Genomic DNA, 15928 nt, shown 5'->3' with positions numbered 1-15928 from the left:
ACTTATTCAGGAAAGTAATTGACATTGAAGGAGCTACAATTCCCATGATTTAGTGAGACAGCAGGAATATATTTCACTTCTAAAAGAGTTAATCCTCTTCCTCCAAAATACTTCAACCTGAGTTTCCTTAAAAGACTCACAAAACCAAATGGAAGTCTCCATCATTTTAAAAGAACGAGTGATGCACCGTGTACTAAAATAAGCAATAAATGATTTAGACATAAAGGGTAATAACATAAGCAAATCAGAAGAACATAGAAGAAATTGCCTGCTAGATCTATAGATAGGAAAGAATTCATGGCCAAACAAGAGACAGCTTCAAAGGAGGTAAATGAACAATTTTGACTCACAAAATTTAAAAAAAGATTTTTCACAAACAAAACTATTGCAGCTAAAATTAGAAGAGAAGCAAGAAATTGGGGAAAATCTTTGCAGCAAGTTTCTCTGATAAAGGTCTCATTTCTCAGGGAACTGAAGGAAATTTACATGAATAAGAGCTATTCCCTAATTGATGAATGGTCAAAGGATGTGAATAAGCAGTTTTCAGAAGAAGAAACCCAAGCTATCAATAACGATATGAAAAAAATCTTCTAAATCGTTAATAATTAGAGAACTGTAAATTAAAACAACTCTGAGGTACCATCTCACACCTACCAGATTGGCTAAGCTGATGAAAAAGGAAGATGACAAATGCTGGAGGAGCTGTGCAAAAACAGGTATTATAATACACTGTTGGTGGAGTGGTCCAACCATACTAGAAAGCAATTTATAGCTATACCTCAAGAGCTATCAAACTATACCCTTTGTCCACTAGTAGGTCTATACCTCAAAGAGGTATGGATGGGAAGATGGGAGTGGACATGGTGAGAAATTAGTTCATGGAAAAAGATCTTGAGGAGTGCAGCAGCAGTGTTGGTACTAAACTCTGAATGAATGATGCAGTGGCCAACAAAGATAATTCAATTTTAGGCGCAATCACAGAAAGCATTGGTCAGACCACATCTCAAGTAAAATCATGGGACACCAGATTGGAAAAGGGATATGGAGGAGTTTAAAGTAAATCCAGAGAGTGACCAGGACAGGTAGAGAGCCACAAACCACGCCATGTGAGGATCAATTAAACTTATTGGAATTGTGGAGAAAAGAAATTAGGAAAGAAAGAAGTTTGAGGAAAGAAATATGTCTTCAAGTACAGAAGATCAGTCACCTGAAAGAGGAAACAGTGTTACTCTTCTTGGTCTCAAAGGGTAGAAATTCCAGGGAAGGTGGAATTTGACTCAGCTTTAAGGAAAACATTTTCCTAATAATTAGAATTATCCCAAAATGGGACTGGCTGCTTTGAAAGGTGGTAAGTTTCCCATCACTGGAGGTATTTAAGTGGAGATTGATATTGTCAGGGTTCTTGTAAATGGGATTCATGTTTTGGATACAAGTTGGTGTAATGGGCTGGGCCTGACTCAGATCCAGGAAGTTTGCATTTGAAATTGGAATGAAATCAGATGCTAGAAATCTAGCTAACAGTTACCAAAAGGAGGTTTACTTTGCCAGAGCAGAAGGACGTTCAGAACAGAGGTGTGTTCATCCAGGATAAAGCACTGATTCAGTAGAATACGCTTAATGACCTGTGATTGTAAGCTTTAATCTCCTGAGTCAATCATATCTCAAGGACAGTTTCCATACCTTTTAAGGAAAATCTAGCCTAACTTTCATGGAGGTATGGGGTGCCACTTAATGACATTTTCCCAAGATAGCTCACCTTTGAGGACCCTTCCAACAATGAGATTTTATAAGTCTATGATTTTATAAAAATCTCCATCCTTGTTCTTCTTTTATAGACAATAGAAGACTTATCTATAAGCTGGAAGAGGAAGAAAGCATGCCTGATGGTATGTGCATTGACACTGAAGGGAAGCTGTGGGTGGCCTGCATTGATGCTGGAAGAATAATACGTTTGGACCCCGAGACAGGTAAACTATTGCAAATGAAATTCTGAAAATGTCAGACGTGGAATGTTTTTGGAATGGGCTGTAGGCATTTCCAAGTGGAACTGGCATGCTGGTATGCCAACTTCAGAGAGACAGAAATAAGGTAATAGTCACTGATTTGTCAAATCATACTTGTCCTCACTACTCTTGCAGCCTTTCATTTTTCTTATAGGATTTATTTATTTATTTATTTTGCCTTTATGGACCAATGTCCCTCAGAAGTCACAAGTAAAATGATTTTCCCATAAATCTGATCAAATTTTAAATTCACTGAAGAACGTGGCTATTTTTTCACATTTCAACAAATATTTATTGAGCATCTATTATGTTCAAAATATAATAATATAATAATAATAATAATAATAATAATAATAATAATAATAAACAGAGGCATATGGGGTATTCAGGGAGGGTTAGTATCTCTGGTATGAGGGCTTACTGAACTCTTTTCAGGGTCACTCATTCACCTTTGGTGTCTACTTGGCATTCAACTCCCACCTGTAGCTCCAAGAAGCTGTAGCATGTGCAGCAGCCATACCCAGGTAAAACCATCTCAGCAGATGGGCTAAACCAGGTTGAGGGGGACCGACAAGCCTCAAACCTGTGGGTGAGTTAGGATGTGTGTTAGTTGGGATGTCTACCCCAAGCATGTGAAGATGCTTAGAACAATTTGTTCTCAGTCATAAAGGTGGCTGAAGCAGGTGCTGTGGAGTGCTTAGAGCTTGGTGAGACCTCAAAGATGCTGAGGTCATCCACTGCCTCCTGGGCCATGGCCACTCATTCTGACTTTTGTCTTGCCATTGGACTTTGATGACTTTCGAAGACAGAGTGAGGCCAATGACTTTGTGAACCCTATGTCACTTAAATCCAATTAATGCACAAGTCAAGACATCACCCTGTGATGTCATTGGTCCTCTTTGGAAATGAAAGATGAACAACAACAGCAACAATAATAACTCAAATTAGATAGCACCTTATGGTTTACAAAGTGCTTTGCATCCATTAATTTATTTGTTCCTCACAGCAAATTCTGAAAAAATTTTTTAAATGATAAAATGAAGACTCTTTTTTATAAAGTGAATACCTGTGAGTTTGTCTGTATTGTATGCTGCATTTTTGTATATGGAATTTTAAAAATTGGGACTAACACAGTCGCTCTGCCATCTGGTGGTATGCATCTGAGACATTTTGTTTTAGCTTTAGCAAGGCAGGTACTAGAAAAGAGCATTCAGGTGGCTTTTGCATCTTGTAACTAGCCAGGAGCTTGGAACTTTTGTGGATATAGACCCCTTACTTCCTGTGTTTTGAATTATATTTACCTAAAAGGACTGACAAACTACAAAGCATTCAGAAGAGGTTGAAGAGTCAGGCTTAAAGATTGTGCCAAATGAAAGAACTTGGGAGATGTTTGGACTGGAGAACAAGAGAGTAAAGGGATACAATCACTGCTTCTGTATAGGAAGAGCTGGCATGCAGAAAGATTAACCTTTTTCTGCTTGGCCCCAAAGGGTAAAACTAAAAGCGATGGGTGGAAATTAAGGAGGCAAATTTTAGCTTGAGATAAGGACAAACTTTCTAATAATAAGAACCATCTCACAGTAGAATGGACACAACAGGAAGCAGTGAGATCAAATGAGATCATATTTGTAAAGTGCTTAGTACAGTGTCTGGAACATAATAGATGTTTAATAAATGTTTGTTCTCTTCCTTTTCCCCTTCTTGAAGGTCTTTTAAAAATATTTTATTTTTAATTTGTGGAATAAAACAAGCATTTCTATAACAGTATAATAAAAAGATGATTGCACGTGAAACTGAAAATCTACTATGTATAACTTGCTATTCCTTTTAAATCTATAACAAAATTATCACATAAATGCCTTTTTTTCCCTTCCTTCCCTCCCTCCTGGCCCTAGAGATGGCCACCATTAGACGCAAATAGGTATATAGATGTAAAATTATTCTACACATACTTCTATTTATCAGTTCTTTCTCTGGATGCAGATAGTGTTTTCTTCACATGTCCTTTATAGTTAATTTGGGTATTTATAACAGTCAAAATAATTTATTTGTTCAAATTCTTTCTTAAAGTAATATTGCTGTTACTGTATATAATGTTCTCTTAGTTCTGCTCATTTTGCTCTTCATTATTTCCTGAAAATCTTTCTTGGGCGTCTTAAAGCAAAGCCTTAAAGGGTATGTCGTAGAGGGGTTTCTAATTTGAGTTTAAGTTGATCAGCAAGAATTTTTTAAGTGTTCCAGGCACTGTGCAAGATGCTGATATAAATAAGTAGAACGAAACAATCCCTGCTTGCAGTGAGTTTAACACTTAACGGTATCTCAGCCCCAGAGAGGTTTAAATGACTTATTAGCCACATTCACATCCCTAACTTGAATTTGGTCAAGAGGCTGGAATCAAACCCAGTTCCTTTCTGACTCCAAGTCCAGAGGTCTTTCCAATACACTAGGTTACTTCTCTAAATACTAAAATGCTAAATAGTGAATGCTTCCCTTAGTACTTATGACCATGGTTAAGTCTCTTTTAGTTGCAGCCACAATCTCATGATTTTGAATGGGGAGTCTTCCCATAGGAAAATTCTTCTGGAAGGTAAAAGAGGTGGTATAATTCTAGGAGTACCAGGAAGGACACCTTACCTCACAAAAAGCATTTCCCCCACCTGGTCTCTGATGCCCAAAACTTGTTTAATGGGGGATAAAGCCTTTCATTCTGCCAGCAACAATAAGGCTTAAATGCAAATAACAATAACACATTTATATAGTGCTTTTCTTGAAACAACACTTTAAGGTAAATATATAAGTATTATTCCTACTTTATAGATGAGGACACTGGAGCTTCGAGAGGTTAACAGGCTTGTCTATAATAACCTACCTAATAGGTACTGGGTCTTGTATTTGACCTTGGGTCTTCTATCTCAAAGTCCAGCTTTCTTTCTACTATTTCATACTTCCCAAGACAGGATATATAGACTCAAATTTATACTAGAATATACCTGACTGATATTGAAAGCAGGCTGTGAAAACAAGCAGAGAGAAGAGACTACAGTGTACTGGGTCCTGAAAGATGCACAAGATAATAAGGGGGATGGGAAAGGGTACATAAAGGGAGAGACAGTGCAACTAAAACAGAATTTGCCTACTTCACAATTTTGCCAAAGGCCAGCCTTATCATCAGGGAAGTGAAACAACAAATTTTAAAAGCCCAGGATGCTGTTTTGCTTTCCTGGTAAGCAACCTGATGGGGAGGGATAAAGGAATCATTATTCCTAAGTTTTTCAAAGCAGATGTAACCAAAACAAGGAATGTTTTACCTCCTGAGTAGTGAGTGGTACCGCTGGCAGATAATATGATGAACTTGGAAGCCTGGGACCTGGGGTCAACTCTTATCTCAAAACAATTACTAGTTGGGTGATTATGGCATCTAACACTCAATCCACTAGACCAGAGGTGTCAAACTCCAATAGAAAGAGATCCCTGCCATGTATTGACTTAGAAAACCACAAATTAACTATCTGTGTTGCATTATATTTTTATTTATTTTGTTAAACAATTCCCAGTTACATTTTAATGTGATTCAGGCCACACTTGGAGTTTTGTGGGCTGCTTTTAGCCTACACACAGGAGCCTGGCACCTCTGCATTATACTATCCTGTCTCATATTATCATACTATGAATTAAAAGGCTGATTTCAGGGTATTTCTCTCACAGCTTGCCCTGAGCCCCAAGGGCTCTATACAAATGGCAGCTGTTGCCATTATTCTTACAGGAAAAAGACTGCAGACAGTGAAGATGCCCACTCCTAGGATAACATCCTGCTGCTTTGGTGGAAAGGACTACTCTGAACTCTACGTCACTTCAGCCTCTGATGGCTTGAGCCAAGAAGAACTGACAAGAGAACCTCATGCAGGACAGATTTTCAAGGTAGTGAGACCATGGATCCTTTCACTCATATAGCAAATTATCCACCAGCTGAGCTGTTATAAAAAATGTACTTTATAAACCTTAAAATTCTATATAAATATGAAGTCAGCAAGTATTCATTTAGCTCTTAGTACTTACATTAGTGTGCAACTAGGTGGTACAGTGGATAGCACACTGGGCCTGGAGTTAGGAAGACCTGAGTTCGAATCCAACCTCAGATACTTATGAGCTGTGTGACCCTGGGCAAGTCCCTTAACCCTGTTTGCCTTATTTTCCTCATCTGTAAAATGAGCTAGAGAAGGAAATGGTAAACCCCTCTAGTACCTTTGCTAAGAAAACTCCAAATGGGGTCATGAAGAATCAGACACAACTAAACAACAGTGACTCACATTATTATTATGTAAAGAATAATAATATAAAGAATAATATTATTCACATTCTTAAGATGATTTAGGAATCTCTGATAACTCCCAGAAGAACTTGACTAGAGTACATTTATACTGTCTATCAAAAAGGAGGTTATTGAACAAATTATTAGTATTAATACTATCTCAAGGGGAAAATTTAAACATCTTAATGTATGTATTAACTCTGACTGAATAATATTAGGTATAGGGATGGATAGTAGACCTGTGATATAATTGGTGTAGAGAACTATTAGGTGAGGAAACTCCTGATGTCAATGCAATTTGACACCTCTGCAATTTATGGTCTTAGAATTTAGATAATCTCCTGCAGCAATAAAGAGTGAAGTGACTTATCCAGGATCACACAGACAGTATAGGTCGAGATTAAAATCAAAACCAGATGAGCTCCCTTCTCATATTATATTAGTATTACAGTTTTAGATTCTGGAAACCAAAGCATCCATTTCATAAAGAAGCTACTTGTTTTTAGATAACAGCCAAGTAAGCACATCTTGAGTAAAAAGATGCTCCCTGAAACACAAAAAGTTTCTTGGGTAGTATTTCTGTCTATGAGTTTCTGCCTTGTTATTCATTATATTGGATATGCTGGAAATTATCCAAGGCCCCATACTATTATATTGTGTAGCTGATAATAAAGCTGTACAGTTCTTTTTAAAGTATTCTCTATTTTACACTTTTTAATTAATCATATGGATAGACCTTCTACTTCATGTAGGTTTCATTTGAATGAGTAAGTCTAGGAGATCTTCACATAGTGGATAGAGGGCTGGGCCTGGAGTCAGGAAGACTCATTTTCCTGAGTTCAAATCTGGCTTTAGACACTTTCTAGCTGTGTGATCCTGGATTAGTCACGTAGCCATTTGCCTCAGTTTCCTCATCTGTAAAGTGAGCTGAAGAAGGAAATGGTAATAGAATCCAGTATCTCTGCCAAGAAGACCCCAAATGGGGTTACGAAGAGTCAGACACAACTGAAAAATGAATCAACAACAACAACAATAGGAGATGTTCTAGAAGTTGTTTGGTGTTTTTCTGATACTTTTTTTTGGCTCTCTTGATAATGATAATAGAAAGCATTTATATAGCACTTTCAGGTTTGCAAAGAACTTTACAAATATTACATCAGTTTATCCTCACAACAACCCTGGTAGGTAGGTAGGGACTAGTATATCCTCAGAAACTGAGGTGTTATTCCTGTACCCCAGGAATAGGCGATGACTTTTTCTCCATTTAATAGATATTCACTGAGTGTGTGCTCCTTACATAGCATTGGGATAAGCACTGAGTGTGATAAAAATGAAATGTTAGAGGACATGGTATCTGCCCTCAGTTAGTTTCCAATCCAGTTTTGGAAGCAGGAATTTCCAAAAGTAATAAAACAGTTAAGTAACAGTGGGAGGCAGCATAGGATTATCCCCCAAAAAAGGGAGACAGGCAATAAATGCTCCTGCAGTTCAAAGAAGGAGCTCATTGAAGACTGATGTTGCATGGAAGGCCCTGATACATAGGATGGGACTTCGATCAATTGTGTTAGTTTCTTCTCTCAAGGAAAAAAAAAATCTTTTTCTGGGAAATGTGCCTTTTCATCTAAGTAGCAAAGTATCTGCATTGAAGATTCCTTTATCTCTTTGTGCTTTTGTTCTGACTATTTTGGAAATACATGACTAATAAACACCACAGATGGGAATGGAACCCTGACTCTTCCTGACTCGAGGCCCAACATTCTATCTACTAGTCCAGACAACAGCTCATGATGTCTTGAGATTGGTGATTCAAGACTGAAAAAAGAAGACAGTGAAGGATGTCTTAAAAAAAGAGTTTTTAATCATTTTTATTCAGCTATCAGTGACTCACAAATAAAAGGCTTGATTCTTTTGTTTCTGTGATGACAGCATTCTACTTTCAGGTGGGGCATATCACAGATTTATTGAGAGGGAGGTGTCTTGACAGCTGAGAAAATGGCTGTTGTTTGAGCTATGTTGCTGCTGATACGTAGCAGTGGGTCACATACATCATTTCTGTTATCAGTTGTGTCTTTTGGCTTTAAAATCAACACATTAGATCATAGTTCCCCATCATGATTTCAAAGAATCAAAGGAGACAGAAATGATTTACATTTTAATCTATTTTATTCTAACAGGTAACTGGCCTGGGTGTGAAAGGAATCCCTCAGTATTCCTTTGCAGGTTGAACACCCACAGGTCACAAAAACTTCACAAAGAAGTCTTCCCCACTCCAGAGGATTGGAACCTGTCACACAGTCCTCTGTGGTACTTTGTTCTGGACTTGTATTCTGCCTCTCTCATGGCTCCTTAACAGACTTAGACAATAAAGATATATACATTACACTACAAGTTTCCCCCCAGTTATATTCTTTTTTTACTTTTTATTGTTTTTGCTTGCTGTCCCAATATGCATTTGTTCTCAGTTGCAGGCATGTATAAGAATGTAATATTCAAGTGCTATCCCTATATAGTTCTGTGCACAATTTCCATGCAATGAATGAATCTTTTACAAAAGATTTATAGGAGGTCATAAGTTGTATGGGATGAGAACTCATCTAGCCTTCCACTAGAACATCAAGGTTGATGTAGCATGGGCATCTTGCCATCTTCCCTGCTGCTGCATCCATATTATCCACCAAGCCTAGTGAACTTCCATACAGGATGAATGGAGTTAATCCATCTAGGTTTGGGACTTTGCTCTGGGATTGAGCAGTCTTGATTGGTGAGTGAGTGAGTGAAAACACTGTGTCTACCTGGCTCCACATCACATCTCACACTCTATCTATCCATCCACCAAGAAAGACACTAGGGCCAACCTACTACTGATATCTTACCTTATTGCCCACACACAAACTCTCACATCATGCCCACACCCTACTCCATTTCACCTCTTACCCTTATTATGGGAACAATAATCAAATAACACTACCATTCACATCAGAAAGAATGTGACCATCTATTGCCCTATTCTGTCACCCACCCAATTCCTTTGCTCTCATAAACCAAAGCTGCCTACCCTACCCACAACTTCCCTATATGAGGTGTATTCCCCGTTAGAATGTAAGCTCCTTGAGGTAGAAACTATCTCACTTTTGGAGTTGTATTTCCAGTGTGTAGCACTTAATAAATGATAGTTGGTTGATTGTAGATAAATCATCAATCAACTTATTGTTTGATGAATGTGTGATTGAGCTGTGATTTGGTTGGGATTTCTCATTAGTGAGATCGCAGATCCATTGAATAATTGAAGAATAAATCAACTAAACCCATCTACTACTGTAGTGTGCTTGAATTCTTAGCATGAGTGTGTGTGCATGTTCATATATGGTATGACTGTAAAGTAAGGACTAAGCCTATTTTTTTTTTCATCCTCAGCCTTATAATGGAAATCACATTTTTTTTCATAGAATGAATGAAATAATTATAGATTGCATTCCAAATACATCAGAGATATTGTTGTCTAGACTCATGATTTCCTGATTTCCTGATTCCTCCTTTAGAGGAAATGCCCTTGGCTAGAAGAGATGAGCAACTGTGCTGCATCTTATTGTCCTGGAGAACTGCCAGGGGTATTGAGAGATTAAGTGACTTGTCCGAAGACATACATCCAGTAGGCGTCAAAGGCAAGACTCCAACTAGGTCTTCTTGACTCTAAGGGCAACTCTTGATCCACACTGCACACAAGTAGGACCAATAATATGTTGTAAAAGTAGAAACACAACAACTATATACTATCAGAATACTTGGAGAACATTCAACTCCCTTTATTTTATGGGTGATGAAACTGAGGTCTGGGAAATTCAAGGACCTTCCTTAAGGTCTTTTAACTTTGAAAAATGAACCAGGACTAGAGACCAAAGCTTCAGATTTTTTTAGGCCCATTTATTCTTTTTCTTTTTTTTTTCTTAATGTCTTTTTAAAAATTAATTAATTTATTTTTACTTTTTCAACATTCACTTCCATAAGCTTTTGAGTTTTAAATTTTCTCCCCCTCCTTCCTCTCTCCCCTTTCCACAACAGCATGTAATCTGATATAGGCTCTACACATACATCTGTATTAAACACATTTTCACATTAGTCATGTTGTAAAGAAGAATTAGAATCAATGAGAACCACAAGAAAGAAGAATCAAAACAAAACAACAAAAGCAAGGAAATAGTATGCTTTGATCTTCATTCAGACTTCATAGTTCTTTCTCTGGATGTGGACAGCATTTTCCATCATGAGTCTTTTGAGGTTGTCTTAGATCCTTGAATTGCATAAGTCTATCAAAGTTAGTCATCTCATAGTGGGGCTGTTGCTGTCTACAATGTTCTCCAGGTTCTGCTCACTTCACTCAGCATCAGACCATATAAGTCTTTCCAGGTTTTTCTGAAGTCTGCCTGCTCATTATTGCTTATAGCACAGTAGTATTCCATTACATTCATACACCTTAACTTGTTCAACCATTCCCCAATTGATGGGCATCCCCTCAATTTCCAATACTTGGCCACCACAAAAAGGGCTGCTGTAAATATTTTTGTACATGTGGTACCTTTTTTCCATTTGTATGATCTCTTTGGGATACAGACCTAGAAGTGGTATTGCTGGCTAAAAGGGTATGCACAGTTTTATAGACCTCTGGCATAGTTCTGAATTGCTCTCTAGAACAGCTGGATCAGTTTACAACTGCACCAATGATGCATTAGTGTTCCAATTTTCCCACATCTTCTCAAACAGTTGTCATTTTCCTGTTTTGTCATGTTAGCCAATCTGATAGCTATGATGGTACCTCAGAGTTGTTTTAATTTGCATTTTTCTAATTAGAAATGATTTAGAGCATTTTTCCATATGACTATAGATAGCTTTAATTTCTTTATCTGAAAACTGCCTGTTCATATCCTTTGACCACTTATCATTTGGGGGATGACTTGTATTCTTATAAATTTGACTCAGTTCTCTATGTATTTTAGAAGTGAGGCCTTTATCACAGACATTGGCTGTAAAAATTGTTTCCCAGCTTTCTGCTTCCTTTCTAATCTTAGTTGCAGTGACTTTGTGCAAAAACTTTTAAATTTAATGTAATCAAAACCATCCATTTTGCATTTCATAATGTTCTCTGTCTCTTGTTTGGTTATAAATTCTTCCTTTCTCCATAAAACTGACAGGTAAACTATTCCTTGTTCTCCTAGTTTACTTACAGCATTAGCTTTATATTTAAATCATGTACCCATTTTGACTTTATCTTGGTATACAGTGTGAGATGTTGGTCAATGTCTGTTTTCTGCCATACTATTTTCCAGTTTTCCCAGTAGTTTTTTTAAATAGTGAGTTCTTATCCCAGAAGCTGGAGTCTTTGGATTTATCAAACAATAGATTGCTGTAGTCACTGACTATTATGTCTTGTGTACCTAACCTATTCCACTGATCCACCACTCTGTTTCTTAGCCAGTACCAAGTAGTTTTGATGATTGCTACTTTATAATACAATTTAAGATCTGGTATGACTAGGCCACCTTCCCTTGCATTTCTTTTCATTAATTCCTTTGATATTCTGGACCTGTTGTTCTTCCAGATGAATTTGATTATTTTTTCAAGCTCTATAAAATAATTATTTGGTAGTTTGATTGGTATGGCACTAAATAAGTAAATTAATTTAGGTAGAATTGTCATTTTTAGTACATTAGCTCTACCTATCCATGAGCAACAGATGTTTTCCCAGTTATTTAGATCTGACTTTATTTGTGTAAAAAGTGTTTTGTAATTGTGTTAATATAGTTCCTGGGTTTGCTTTGGCAGGTAGACTCCCAAATATTTTATAATGGCTACAGTAACTTTAAATGGAATTTTTCTTTCTATTTCTTGCTGTTGGGCTTTGTTAGTAATATATAGAAAGGCTGATAATTTATATGGGTTTATTTTATATCCTGCAACTTTGCTAAAGTTCTTTATTATTGGAAGTAGTTTTTTACTTGATTCTCTAGGATTCTCTACGTATACCATCATATCATCTGCAAAGAGTGATAACTTTGTTTCTTCTTTGCCTATTCCAATTCCTTCAATTTATTTTTCTTTTCTAATTGGTAAAGCTCACATTTCCAGTACCATGTTGAATAACAGTGGTGTTAAAGGACATCCTTGTTTCACCCCCAATCTTACTGGAAATCTTCTAGTTTATCCCCATTACATATAATGCTTGCTGATAGTTTTAGACAGATGTTACCTATCATTTTAAGGAAGACTCCATTTATTCCTGTGCTGTCTAGTGTTTTTAATAGGAATGCATGCTGTATTTTGTCAAAAGCCTTTTCTGTACCTATTGAGATAATCATATGATTTCTGTTAGTTTTGTTGTTAATATGGTCAATTATGCTGATAGTTTTCCTAATATTGAACCAGCCCTGCATTCATTCTCCTACTATAAATCCATAGTGTATTATTCTCAAGATAAGTCGTTGTAATCTCTTTGCTAACATTTTATTTAAAATTTTTGCATCTATATTCATTAGGGAAATTGGTCTATAATTCTCTTTCTCTGTTTTGGCTCTTCCTGGTTTAGGTAACAGCACCATATCTGTATCATAAAAAGAATTTGGTAGGGCTCCATCTTCACCTATTTTCTCAAATAGTTTATATAGTATTGGAATTAGTTGTTTTTTAAATGTTTGATAGAATTCACTTGTAAATCCTTCTGGCCCTAGAGATTTTTTCTTGAGGAACTCATTAATGGCTTATTCAATTTCTTTTTCTGAATTGGTGTTATTTAAGTATTCTATTTCTTCTTCTGTTAATCTGGTCAATTTGTATTTTTGTAAATATTCATCCATTTCACTAGGATTGTGTAATTTATTGACATACAGTTGGGCAAAATAGCTCCTAATTATTGTTTTAATTTCCTCTACCTTGGTGGTGAATTCACCCTTTTCATTTTTGATACTGGTAATTTGATTTTCTTTTTTTTTTTATAAAATTAACCAAAGGTTTATCTATTTTGTTTTTTCATAAATCTAGCTCTTAGTTTTATTTATTAGGTCAATAGTTTTCTTAATTTCAATTTTTTAAATCTCTCCTTTGGTTTTCAGAATTTCTAATTTGGTATTTAATTGGGGATTTTCAATTTGTTCTTTTTCTAGATTTTTTAGTTGAATGCCCAATTCATTGAGCTCCTCTTTCTCTATTTTATTCATGTAAGCACTGAATGTCTTATTAATGCCTTTTCTCCTAATATCATTGTCATTTCTGACACCTAAGTGGCATAGTAGATAGAGCTCTGGACCTGGAGTCAGGAAGACCTGAGATCAAATCTGGCCTCAGACACGAGCTGTGTGACCCTGGGCAAGTCACAGCCTCTGCCTCATTTTCCTCAACTGTGAAATGGGGATAATAATATCATCTACCTCCCAGGGTTGTTATGAGGATCAAATGAGATCATATTTGTAAAGTGCTTAGCATAATGTCTGGCACATAGCAGGTGCTTAATAAATGCTTATTTCCTTCCCCTTCCCTCCTTTCTGGATATACACTATTTTTTAAACTTTTTAAAAAATATTATTTATTTTGATTTATCAACAACGATTTCCATATGCTTTTGAGTTTAAAATTTTTCTCCCCCTTCCTTCCCAGCACCCTCCCCAAGAGGGCACATGATCTGATACATTCCTATTAAACATATTTTCACATTAGTGATGTTGTAAGTAAGAATTAGAACCAATAGGAGGAACCACCAAAAGGAGGAAACAAAACTCAATAGAAGAAAAAAAATAGCAAATAGTCTGCCTCTATCTGCATTCAAACTCCATAGTTCTTTCTTTGGATGTGGATAGCATTTTCCATCATGAAGCCTTTGGCAATGTCTTAGATCCTTGCTGGGAAGGGTTAAGTTTATCAATATTAGTCATCTCACAATGTGGTTATTATTGTGTACAACGTTCTCTTGGTTCGGCTCACTTCACTCAGCATCAGACCATACAAGTCTTTCCAGGTTTTTCTGAAGTCAGCCTGTTCATCAATTGTTATAGCACAATAGTATTCCATTACATTCATATACCACAACTTGCTCAGCCATTCCCCAATGGATAGGCATCCTCTCAATTTCCAATTCTTTGCCATCACAAGAAGAGCTTCTATGAACATTTTTGTACATGTGGGTCCTTTCCTGTTTGTATGATCTCTTTGGGATATAGCCCTAGAAGAATATGCACTATTATTGAGGCAGTTTGAATAGTAGAAGGAATATTGACTGGATTCAGAAGACTCAGGTTTGCTATTTGTGTGACTATGGGCAAGTCCCTTAACATTACTGGACCTCAGTTTCCTAGTCAGTTAAAACAAATGAGAGGTGGATAAACAGCCTCTGAATTCTCTTCTAGTTCTAATGTATAATTCTGTGATGCTGCCTTCCTTCTTTCCTTCTTTCCTTCTTATTCCACATTGCAATTGAACCCTTCCTTATAATGTTGACAAACAAACAAAAACAGCAGAAATACTGGCTGGCATTTTAAGCAATGTTGTTGCTGTTGTTGTTTGTCCTTTGTTCTCAAAGAAGACCATAACATCAGGAAGGAGATGGAAGTGAATTGGATTGAAGTGAGGGAGAGCTGTGCAAAGTCACCAGTTGCCCTGGTATTCCCCCACTTCTCTTCATTATCTGTTCTCTAGGACCAAGACTGGTTATTCCAATTCCCCAGTTTAAGTTCACAGTATGGCAGAAAGAACAATGACTGTATTCTAAGGACCATAGGTTCAAATCCTGACTGATACTTACTACCTGTGTGACCTTGGGCAAATAACTAAACTTCCTTGAGCCTCAGTTTCTTCACCTGTAAAATATGAGGCAGTCAGGCTAGATGGTCTCAGAGGTCCCTTCCAGCTCTAGACCAATGACCTTAGTGTTCTTTTCATTCATTCTATTGTCACAATTATCTGCATTCTTCAGCTTCTCCTTAGTTCATTCAGTATCAATTCATTCACATCTTCCTATGTTTTTATGAATTCTTTATATTTAGTCTTTCTTATTGTGCATTAATAGTTCCATTACAATTATATACATTCAGTCTATCAGCCATTCTCCAGTTGATGGACACCTACCTACCTTGCTTCTAATCCTTTGCTACTCAAAAGTGCTGCTATTGACAGGGCACTAATGAAGGGCCCCTAAAATGCTCACATAGCCTAGGTCCTGGTGTTTGCCTGGGGCACCCGGCCCTTTCCAGTTCCTCACATGGTGACTTTGACCCTGCCCCAATCTCCAATCCTCTCTTACTTCTAACTTAGCCCAGCCCTTCATTGTCTGTTACCTCCAGATGGCCCCTAGGCACTTCCCACCCTTAATTTCATCTAAACCCCTACAGTTACCCCAAGCTATTGCCACACTATAAAAAACTCAATCTCATCTGCCAAGTAGCTCAGATTCCTTAAGAGTCTGGCCCACTTGTATTGGCACCACAAAGGCTCAAATTCCTTAAGAGTGACAGGGTTGCCAATACAAGCATCACAAATGCACAGATTCTTAAAATCTTGCCCACCTCAATGGGTGTTTTAATAAACCTTGTCTCTGGCTGAAAGAAAGCTTGAGTCAAATTCATTCAAGGCAGGACCC

At 37.0% G+C, this 15928-nt stretch overlaps 1 protein-coding gene across 3 annotated transcripts in view; it reads left to right on the top strand.

The window, feature by feature from the left end:
- LOC110212850 (regucalcin-like) overlaps positions 1–8700 on the top strand; it is a 59632-nt gene extending 50932 nt beyond the window's left edge. For all 3 annotated transcript variants that reach the window (XM_078146309.1, XM_078146308.1, XM_020992956.2), the window contains exons 5-7: positions 1836–1967; positions 5767–5921; positions 8487–8700. In XM_078146309.1, the coding sequence (XP_078002435.1) occupies positions 1836–1967; positions 5767–5921; positions 8487–8537 (338 nt within the window). In that variant the 3' untranslated portion in view covers positions 8538–8700. The remainder of the gene's footprint in view (positions 1–1835; positions 1968–5766; positions 5922–8486) is intronic.
- The last annotated feature ends 7228 nt before the right edge of the window (positions 8701–15928 follow it).

Source organism: Phascolarctos cinereus, unplaced genomic scaffold, assembly GCF_003287225.1.
Source record: "Phascolarctos cinereus isolate Bilbo 61053 unplaced genomic scaffold, phaCin_HiC Scaffold_726;HRSCAF=1367, whole genome shotgun sequence".
Taxonomy (NCBI): Eukaryota; Metazoa; Chordata; class Mammalia; order Diprotodontia; family Phascolarctidae; genus Phascolarctos; species Phascolarctos cinereus.
Note: the sequence above shows the minus strand (reverse complement) of the source record. Positions and strands in the feature narration are given on the sequence as shown.